Here is a 10,685-nt window from a genome sequence, read left to right as displayed (position 1 = left end):
GTGTGTGTAGGGCAGGTGTGTGGTCAGGGGAGATTGGGCAGTGTGTCCTACAAAGTGATGGAGAGTGCCTGGCAAGGTTGGGGAGCGCCAGGACAGGGTGTTGACCTGTAGTGGGGGAGCCAGGTGACAGCCTCTGGCACTGGTTTGCAGTGAGAACGCTTAGGCACAGCAAGATAAAGTGCAGGTGGACCCTGCACAAGGTAGGCCAGAGGGCAGGGTACCAGCTGAGGAGACTGACAAGATGCATGGCCATTAATTGAGGTAAAGAGAGCTGAGAAAGATCAGAGGGGAAAACATCATCCCAGTAGCAATTCTGGCAAACATGTGGCAGGAGGACAAGTCAGGGGATGCCAGGGGTGTGGGTGGCTCAGGTCCATGGACTCCACAGCTGGTGGTGCTCAGTGTGAGACAGCAGGAGCATCTTCCAGGAGCGGAATGGCTTGGACTCCGCCTAACTGACACCCAACTCCCCCCCCTCCTTAAAGCTAGCAGCAGCAGCATCCGCCCTTCTCCTCCAGCCCTGTGCATCCAGCCTGCCTGTGCACACAGTCTACTAGCTGTAATCCCGAGCCCTCTTCCCCTCCTACCGCCCGGGAGGATGGGATGCAAGAGGCAGGAGGGCAGCCCCAAACCTTCCTAGAGCTGGGCAAACAAAGGGAGCAGCAGCAGCCAGGCTGGGGTGGATGCAAGCAACCATGAAAGGCTGGGTCCCCGCCTCCTCTGCTGCTGCCGCCGCCGCCGGGGAGCTGCTGGCTGCTGCCGATGAGCAGAGGACTACACTGTGAAGGGAGGAGGCGGAGAGGCGTGATTGGCTTTGCCTTGCCAAGGTAGAAGGTGTAAGGGAAAAGGCAGAAATAAAAATGTCTTCGTCGGTGGGGCCCCGCGGCCCTCGCCCACCCACGGTGCCTCCCCCGATGCAGGAGCTGCCCGACCTGAGCCACCTGACAGAGGAGGAGAGGAACATCATTATGGCAGTGATGGACCGGCAGAAAGAAGAGGAAGAGAAGGAAGAGGCCATGCTCAAGTAAGCAGCCGCCCGTCATTCATTCATTCATTCTGGGCGGGGGGGTCGGTCCTGGCGGTGGGAGTGGACCAGGCAGCGGCTCTGGGAACGGTGCGGGGCTCGGCTCGGCCGCACTGACCGAGCCCTGCGGGGTCCCGTCCCAGAGACTGGCCGCGGGTCATGCCCTGCAGAACCCCCACCCGCTTCCCCTCACGGCCCTGAACTTCCTTCTCTCCCACCCGTGGAAACCGCCTCCCTTCCCTGCGGGAGACGCCTACCTGAGGAGACCCACACCCAGGAGAGGCGAGGGGGGTCTCGCTCCCCCCCACGCAGGGGAAGAAGACACCCCCCCTCCGCTGGGGTGTGTTAGAAGAGAGGAGATCTTCCCATTGGAAAACCCACCACATTTTGGGAAAGATTCCTCTGGGGGCCTTAAAACCCCGCCCGTTACAGGAGGGGTAATGGGTGGGATTTCCCTAGGACAGAGCCTTCAAAAAACACCATGCTGCCCCCACCTGGCTAAGTGTAAACCCAATCCTGCCACTTGGGGATCAGGCAGCAACCTGTCTCTTCCTCTGCTGTTTCCACTCCCCCTAGGGTTTCTCCAGCTGGGCTATCTTCCTTTTGCTATCTTCCTGTCTGCCTGGTGGTTGCTGTACTGTGGGCAAAGATGGGAGGCATGTTGCTGTGGAGGGGCGTTTTGCTGTGGAAAGCACAGTGTGTTTATAATTATCTATACTGCTCCTTACAGAGGGCAAGGTGTATGCTTGTGTTGGTGGGCTAGAGAGAGAGAATCGGTAGGTTTTTACCCATTGATTACATAGGAAAAGATGGGGGCTCAGAGCATTGATGGATGCCGTATTTGGAAACTAGTCTCTCTCCTGTGTCTCTTGAACCTTTTATCTCTTTCCCTCCTTTCTTCCTTGTAAAACAACACCTATGCGACCTCACTTTCTATCCTTCTCCATTAGGAGCAGGCTTCAAATGTAATGTTACTAAATTGCCTCCTAAGAGTGATGAGACTAAACAGATTGAGACTGTGGCATGAGGAAGAGAATCACATTTTCTCTTCCTGTAACCACCTTCCAGGCCTATTCACTTTTGGATGGAAATGGCAGAATAGGTAACTGACTACATGCAAAGCTCTTAATGTGATCCAGAACCTTTCTATCCTGTAAGGTGTGTCCTTGTCTCACTGTATCCCATTCACTTGTGTGTATTTGGAGGGTAGGGCTGGTGGCTTGCACTTAAGGTGTGACATGCTGTGTGTGGTGTTTTCTTTTGGCTGCATCGGAAATAACCAGTTTTAAGGTGTGGATTCCAGTTTTTATACTTTCCCCTGTAGCCAACAGTATAATCTATAATGGATGAAAATATTGAATCCCTGCAGTCTCTTAACTTGTGTGTCATTTATTGCAAGTGATTTGAAGCTGAGGGCAGTGTCTGATTGTGCTGTTGTCTCTGTCCTTTCAGATCAGTGCTGAGATTTGCATTTCTGCGGTGGCTGCTGCTGGTAACTGCAGAAATGTACACTGAGGCCCACTAGCTAGTAATGCTTATTGCCTGGGACCAAGACTAGGGATAGGGGTGTGGCACTGAGAACTGAGTTTGGATGAAGAGTTTGGTTCACTGCTGTTGCAGTTGTAATACTTGGGGTGTGATCAAGACTTTATTGGGGTTGGAAGAAGAGCAGGATTGTGAAACTGCACTCTACTAGCCAATGCGGGGATAAAGCATTCAGGGTCACTTATGGTCTCTATACATAATAAGAGAATTGAAAGGAACTTCTGGCCAAATGCTACAGACTACATCTCTGCTTCCCCTATTCTCTGTCCTTTACCCCTCCACCCATTGCTACTTCCATATAAATATTTAGCCTTTATTCTGTGGAAAATAGCATTATAAGTCCCATGTCCACTGCAAGAGCAAACTTTTGTCAGGAGCGAAGCTAATTTTCAGTACTATAATTGTTAATGCGGGGTAAGGGATTTCTTCTCTGCTTCTTTCATATTAGCATCGGTGAAGCCTGGAACATTGTTTAAAATGTTTTCCACAAGGGTGCTGGGAATCTTCAAAGCTTTTGCTAAAAGACTTGGGGCACTGTTCAAAGTTAATTTTTTAGCACAGGTCAAAAATTGCCCTTTAGATTCTGCTTGAAAATTGGATCTTTCTACATTGCTTTAGACATGTATTCAAAGGGTTTGTGATGCCAAAAAAAATTTCTTGTAATTTGGTCCACTTAACAATTCTTATTCAAAGGCATCTGAATAACAGGAAAGGCTCTGCATCAGGCTGTGAAAAATGTGATTTTTAGATACTTGGAAATTCAGCCCGTAGTCATGGAATGAAGGGGAAAGCTTATAAACTTTGCTTTCTAGTTATATCATTGGTTCATGGGAATTAGGTCAGAGTCAGTAGTTTCCATCTAGTTGTGATTTTGCATGTGGCACAGAACCATTATATCTTCTAGAATCACCGTCCTTTTAGTATATGGCCAGCACTACACTTTTTTTTTCTGGGGTAAGAATTATACATGCCCTTCTTTATAGATAGGATAACAATCTGAACAAGCATCTCCTGCCCTAATTCTGCAGAGAGGGTGTATGCATTATACATATATGATGGTGCTGTCCATGTAATAAATTCCACAGCCATATTATACATTGTGAGTCTTAGACCATGTTACCTGCCCTCTGCCTGTTAATTTGTCTGCAGCTGGATTGGTTCTGACATTCCAAATGTCTGAGCAGCTTCAAACAGCTATCAGTTTTCTTTTTAAAACAATCTGATAAGGAAATGTTTCCTTCCACAGCACCCACATCCGAAATGTGGAACTTCCTCTCAAAGTAATGCTGGTCTGAGATGCCAAATGGACAGTATTCATTCCTAGACCAGTGACAGGTTTACTGCCCAATATCTCTGGATGGAAGATGGATGCACAAGAGGGCAGAATTAAGGTTGCAGAGGCAAATGTAAATCTGGCATTTCTTAATTTTTAAGTGCTTGACTTTACAACCTAAATAATATTTTAAATATAGTTTTATTGTAGGTAGTACACATGCAAGCTTTATGAGAAGTGGGACTCAGAGCTGAACACACTGGAATTTTGTAAAGTCTGGAATGCAAAATTAGATCCATATTCCACTGCTGGCTCTAATCTGTAATGGAGAGCTGAAATTTTGAAAGCTATATCTCTGTACCTCCCTCCCCCCCCCGCACTTTGCACATGCTTTTACACAGGATAAAAATAACTCCCACTGTAGTTATACTATTCAGGAAGTCTGACTAGATGATCACAGTAATCCTTTCTGGCCTTAATCTATGAATCTATAAATTAATGGGTGTTATTGATGGCTGGCAGGAGGGATGGGAAAAAGGAGGAGGAAAAGTGTAGGGTCCTTATATAAAACTCCCCAGAGCAAAGGGGTGTTATAAATCCAGGTTTTGGTAAAAATTCTGCAGAAGAGACTATCTTTTTAATATGCTTTCCTCCTAATGTTCCATTGGTTGGCAGTCTGGAAAATGCCAGTGTTCCAAGAGCTTAAAAAATAGTAAAGTTTTTCATTCCAAATCTTATCATGCCCTTTTATTTTTTAAGATATACCATAAACTCTCTTGTTTGCTTCCTTTGACACTGGAATAAAATGGTCAAACATACTGTATTGCTACCTCCATCCGATGACTAGTTAGTTAACATATTTTGGAGCATTTTTTAACACTTCCATTTAATACTTAAGTAAAAGAAAGGTTGTTAAATTTTTTTGAATAGGACTGTACCTTATATTGTGAAAAAAATAGATCAAATTATCTACTAGTGGAAATGGGCACAGATCAATTGACTACAATGCAATTTTGCTCGTTTGCACCATGAAAGAATTTGGCCCAATATTTGTTTTCACTTTGAACCACTTATATATGAAAATATCTGAACTGAGTAACCACATGATTATATTGCTCTAGACCTCATTCCTCCATACCTTACTCCTTCTGTACTTTCTGCTATAGCTATTCACTGGCTCACATCTAAAATTAAATTGTAAGAGCCAAATTCTGCACTCCTGTACACTGGTCAGATCCAGAGTAACTTCACAGAAGCAAAGGAACTGCTCTGGATTTTCATTAGTTTAAATAATAGTAAAATTAGGCTAAATGTTCATCAGGGCATTGCTCTATGTATACTGTAAAGTGTACAGTATTATTTGGGGGACTGGGAAAATAGGGTGAAATTTTCAAAAGCATTCAGCTGGCATTTTACCATTGGGTTTAATGCACGGGTTCTCAAACTGGGAGTCGGGACCCCTCAGTGGGTCACAAGTTTTTTACATGGGGGGGGTCGTGAGCTGTCAGCCTCCACCTCAAACCCTGCTTTGCCTCCAGCATTTATAATAATGTTAAATATTTTAAAAGTGTTTTTAATTTATAAGAAGTAGTCGCACTCAGAGGCTTTCTATGTGAAAGGGGTCACCAGTACAAAAGTTTGAGAACCACTGGTTTAATAGGAGCAGATTTTGGCCAACACTGAATGCTTTTGAAAATCCAACCTATAATATTTTTTGGAAAAATTACACTAAAATACTTGTATCTGCAGGGTATTTTAGTCTACAGTGTCTGCACTGTGGAAAACATTTCATAAAATCCCATCCAATTAGATACAAAGATCAAAAAGGCTTGATTCTGCTCTTTTTGGAGATACCCGTGCATAACCTCAAATTACTGCCAGAAGTTTGCACATAATCAGGACTAGGGAATTTACACCAGATTCTTCAGTGAGAGCCAAATGCAAGATCTGGGGGTGCATGGGTAGCTTTTCAGATCTGTGAACATAAGAATGGCCATATTGGGTCAGACCAAAGGTCCATCTAGCTCAGTATCCTGTCTACCGACAGTGGCCAATGCCAGATGCCCCAGAGGTAGTGAACCTAACAGGTAATGATCAAGTGATCTCTCTCCAGCTGTCCATCACCACCCTCTGACAAACAGAGGCTAGGGACACCATTCCTTACCCATCCTGGCTAATAACCATTAATGGACTTAACCTCCATGAATTTATCTAGTTCTCTTTTAAACCCTGTTATAGTCCTAGCCTTCACAACCTTCTCAGGCAAGGAGTTCCACAAGTTGACTGTGTGCTGTGTGAAGAAGAACTTCCTTTTATTTGTTTTAAACCTGCTGCCCATTAATTTCATTTGGTGGCCCCAAGTTCTTATATTATGGGAACAAGTAAATAACTTTTCTTTATTTACTTTCTCCTCACCACTCATGATTTTATATACCTCTATCATATCCCCCCTTAGTCTCTTCTTTTCCAAGCTAAAAAGTCCTAGCCTCTTCAATCTCTCCTCATATGGGACCCGTTCCAAACCCCTAATCATTTTATTTGCCCTTCTCTGAACCTTTTCTAATGGCAGTATATCTTTTTTGACATGAGGAGACCACATCTGAATGCAGTATTCAAGATGTGGGCGTACTATTCTCCGTCTTATTCTCTATCCCTCTTTTAATGATTCCTAACATCCTGTTTGCTTTTTTGATTGCCGCTGCACACTGCATGGACGTCTTCAGATAACTATCCACGATGACTCCAAGATCTTTTACCTGATTAGTTGTAGCTAAATTAGCCTCCATCATATTGTACGTATAGTTGGGGTTAATTTCCACAATGTGCATTACTTTACTCATAGACTTTAGGGTCAGAAGGGACCAATATGCTCATCTAGTCTGACCTCCTGCACAAAGCAGGCCACAGAACCCAACCCATCCACTTCTATAACAAACCCCTAACCTATGTCCGAGTTATTGAAGTCTTCAAATTGTGGTTTGAAGACCTCAAGCTGCAGACAATCCACCAGCAAGTGACCCATGCCCCACGCTGCAGAGGAAGGCGAAAAACCTCCAGGGCCTCTGCCAATCTGCCCCGGAGGAGAATTCCTTCCCGACCCCAAATATGGTGATCATTTATCCACATTACATTTCATTTGCCATTTTGTTGCCCAATCACTTAGTTTTGTGAGATCTTTTGGAAGTTTTTCACAGTCTGCTTTGGTCTAACTATGTTGAGCAGTTTAGTATCGTCTGCAAACTTTGCCACCTCACTTTTTACCCCTTCCTCCAGATCATTTATGAATAAGTTGAATAGGATTGGTCCGAGGACTGACCCTTGGGGAACACCACTAGTTACCCCTTTCCATTCTGAAAATTTACCATTTTTTCCTACCCTTTGTTCCCTGTCTTTTAACCAGTTCTCAATCTAAGAAAGGATCTTCCCTCTTATCCCATGACAATTTACGTAAGAGCCTTTGGTGAGGTGTTTTGGAAATCTGAGTACACTATGTCCACTGGATCCCCCTTGTCCACATGTTTGCTGACCCCTTCAAAGAATTCTAATGGATTAGTAAGACATGATTTCCCTTTACAGAAATCATGTTGACTTTTGCCCAACAAGTTATGTTCTTCTATATGTCTGACAATTTTATTCTTTACGATTGTTTCAACTAATTTGCCCAGTACTGACGTTAGATTTACCGGTCTGTAATTGCCAGGATCACCTCTAGAGCCCTTTAAAATATTGGCGTTACATTAGCTATCTTCCAGTCATTGGGTACAGAAGCTGATTTAAAGGACAGGTTACAAACTCTAGTTAGTAATTCCGCAATTTCACATTTGAGTTCTTTCACAACTCTTGGGTGAATGCCATCTGGTCCCAGTGACTTGTTATTGTTAAGTTTATCAATTAATTCCAAAACCTCCTCTATTGACACCTCAATCTGTGACAGTTCCTCAGATTTGTCACCTACAAAAGCCGGCTCAGGTTTGGAAATCTCCTTAACATCCTCAGCTGTGAAGACTGAAGTGCTTCTGCCAATTGGGGCCGATGTTTAATCCTTGCATTATCCAGTATGTATTTGGGAAATATTTTCCCTAGAGCATGCCTAGTTGTGGAATGTAGGCATTGAATTGGGTTCTTAGCCATTTCTTCACCAGTCATAACAGATTATAGAGAATGGATTGCATTATCTGAAGTACATCATGCTTGTACTGATACTTGTTGATCTGGGACTATGTTTTAATTCTTTGTATATATAAATTAAACATCACCCTCAAAATGTGATTGCATACGAGATTCTGATGTCCACAGAGAGAGTTTTGAACAGGAAAGCCATGATCCAAATATATTTTCTAGCTATACAGAGATCAGCAAAGCTTGTTGTGATTTTCAGTCATGACCTACAAAGCCATTCGTACAGTCACCACTTTGAAGACAAGGATGTGCAGAACAACTCTTTCTGAGAGCTCTCTATTGGATGCTGAACTTCGATATTAGCACACTGCCTGAATTATTCCCCATTATATCAGCTGTATCATGTCATTTGCAATCACAGGACCATATACTCACTCGTGAATAATTCAGTGTAATCAGTGTTAGCTCTGCTGCTGATCGAGAGGAGTGCATGACTGTCACCTCTGTATTGAGCCCAGATGTATCTGTTTCAGATGCCATCATAATAAATGAACAGAAAGGAACCATGGATCTGTGGCATGGTGCCACCCCTGGAGCATACCCCTACATTGCATAGTGTGATGTGTTAAGAACACTGCCCTCGGTTCCCTCTTGCTTCTTTATAATAACTTGTTTGCAGACCAAATTATTTAATATTCTGCCAGCCTGGCATCCAATTTATTAAGTACTTATAAATATACAATTTCCTTTGGCCCCTCAGGACCAAACTCTTCCCCTGAATAATGGATTCCATACCCCTCCTTCCTTGCATTGTACGCTACTTCCTCCTGGTTAAGGGACTCCACAGCCTTCCTTCCTAGAGCTGTGCAGTAGTTAAGGGCAGCTCCTCCAGCCCACCAGTAGCCAACTTCCAACCCTGCTTCAAAGAGCCTCTCTTCTCTCCTGACTGGCTCAAGGTCCCCACAGCCCTCACAGCATGGCATTCTCCCTCTAAGCTGTCTACTCCCTTTCTTTGTCATTCCATCCTGGCTCTCCAGAGGCTTCTGGTTTCATCTCCGTCTCAGAAGGGCTGATTTTGGCTACATGGCCTACTTGTCCTGTGACTTAGCTTGCATTCCTAGGTAGAGAAAATAATCAAAGTGTCACCAGTGGGACTGGACCTATCCCCCCTTAAAGGACCATTCACCTTGGGACAGGCACTTCTTGGTGCATGGGTGAACTGAGCACATCAATAGGCTAGTGTTAAAGCTGTTGATGGTCCCTCCACTATCAGAACTGATTCAGATTTTGGAGATCTATTGTGTAGTTCTGAAGGCAGATTGGAGCCATTAGGGTAGTGATTCTTCAGAATTTAAGAATAATTTTCTCTGTATTTAGTGCTTGGGTGATGAACACCAGTTTTTGGGTAGAATAAGTGCATTTGTATGACAAGTCAATCATGCATTTTAAATGCCTTAAATCTAGAGTTATTTTTACAAACTTCATTATGTGCTATTTGTCATTACATTGCTCAGAGAAGGAAACAAAATCCAACCATGCTAATAGCTTAAGGAGTTAAAACGTGGGCTAAAGACATTGGTAAGAAATACTCACATGAGAAATATTTTGCAGGATCAAGCATTTAATAACTAGAATATTTGAAATGTGATAATGAGCCAGTTTGTTTGTTTCAGTAATGTATTTGTGTATTTTGCAATGGAGGTTTACAGATTTTTGAACATATTCTGTCACATTTCTACCCATGACATGGTAGGTACTGCTAGTTTTGGTGGTATAAAGTAGTGGCTCTCAACCTTTCCAGGAGTCTGATTTGTCTTGCATACCCACAAGATTCACCTTTCTTAAAAACTACTTGCTTACAAAATCAGACATAAAAATACAGAAGTGTCACAGCATGCTGTTTTTGAAAAATTGCTTCCTTTCTCATTCTTATCATATAGTTATAAAATAAACCTATTGAAATATAAATATTGTACACCTCTGCCTCAATATAACGCTGTCCTTGAGACCAAAAAATCTTACTGCATTATAGGTGAAACAGTGTTATATTGAACTTGCTTTGATCCACTGGAGTGCGCAGCCCCTCGCCCCCCTAGAGCACTGCTTCACCGCGTTATATCCAAATTCGTGTTATATCGGGTGGTGTTATATCGAGGTAGCAATGTACTTACATTTCAGTGTATAGTATGTAGAGCAGTATAAAGAAGTCATTGTCTGTATGAAATTTTAGTTTGTACTGACGTTGCTAGTGCTTTTTATGTAGTCTGTTGTAAAACTAGGCAAATATCTAGATGAGTTGATGTATCCCCTGGCAGACATCTGCGTAACTCCAAGGGTACGTGTACATCTGGTTGAGAACCACTGGTATTACATATATCATATGTAAAGCATTAAGTCCTATAGGGGAAAAAATACAGAGCTGCAGTCTATGCTTCATTGCAAATATTTAGTCAGCTAGGAATGTAGAGGTTAACACTGATAGCTTTTTTTCTAACAAGCTTTCTGTATGTTGCACATTAACATATGCTAAGGACAATAGTCAGAATAATTTATGATTTATATTCATTATTTTGTTTTCTAGGTTTTTAATTCACATTTTCCTATGAAGGTGTTTACAAAATAAAGCGATTTACAATTTTACATATTTGCCACATTCTCTTTTGAATCATTGTGACATTTGACACAATGAGGCCAAATTGTGTTCTGATGAAGTGAGGGTACACA

At 42.9% G+C, this 10,685-nt stretch overlaps 1 protein-coding gene across 50 annotated transcripts in view; it reads left to right on the top strand.

Annotated features, from left to right (window-relative positions):
• Nucleotides 1-507: 507 nt before the first annotated feature.
• RIMS1 (regulating synaptic membrane exocytosis 1) overlaps nucleotides 508-10,685 on the top strand; it is a 528,602-nt gene continuing 518,424 nt past the window's right edge. For all 50 annotated transcript variants that reach the window (XM_050950597.1, XM_050950547.1, XM_050950548.1 and 47 more), the window contains exon 1: nucleotides 508-1,024. In XM_050950597.1, coding sequence (XP_050806554.1) covers nucleotides 861-1,024 — 164 coding nt within the window. In that variant the 5' untranslated portion in view covers nucleotides 508-860. The remainder of the gene's footprint in view (nucleotides 1,025-10,685) is intronic.

This window comes from Gopherus flavomarginatus, chromosome 4 (genome assembly GCF_025201925.1).
Source record: "Gopherus flavomarginatus isolate rGopFla2 chromosome 4, rGopFla2.mat.asm, whole genome shotgun sequence".
Taxonomy (NCBI): domain Eukaryota; kingdom Metazoa; phylum Chordata; order Testudines; family Testudinidae; genus Gopherus; species Gopherus flavomarginatus.
The sequence above is the reverse complement of the archived record's forward strand: the minus strand, read 5'-3'. Positions and strand labels throughout refer to the sequence as shown.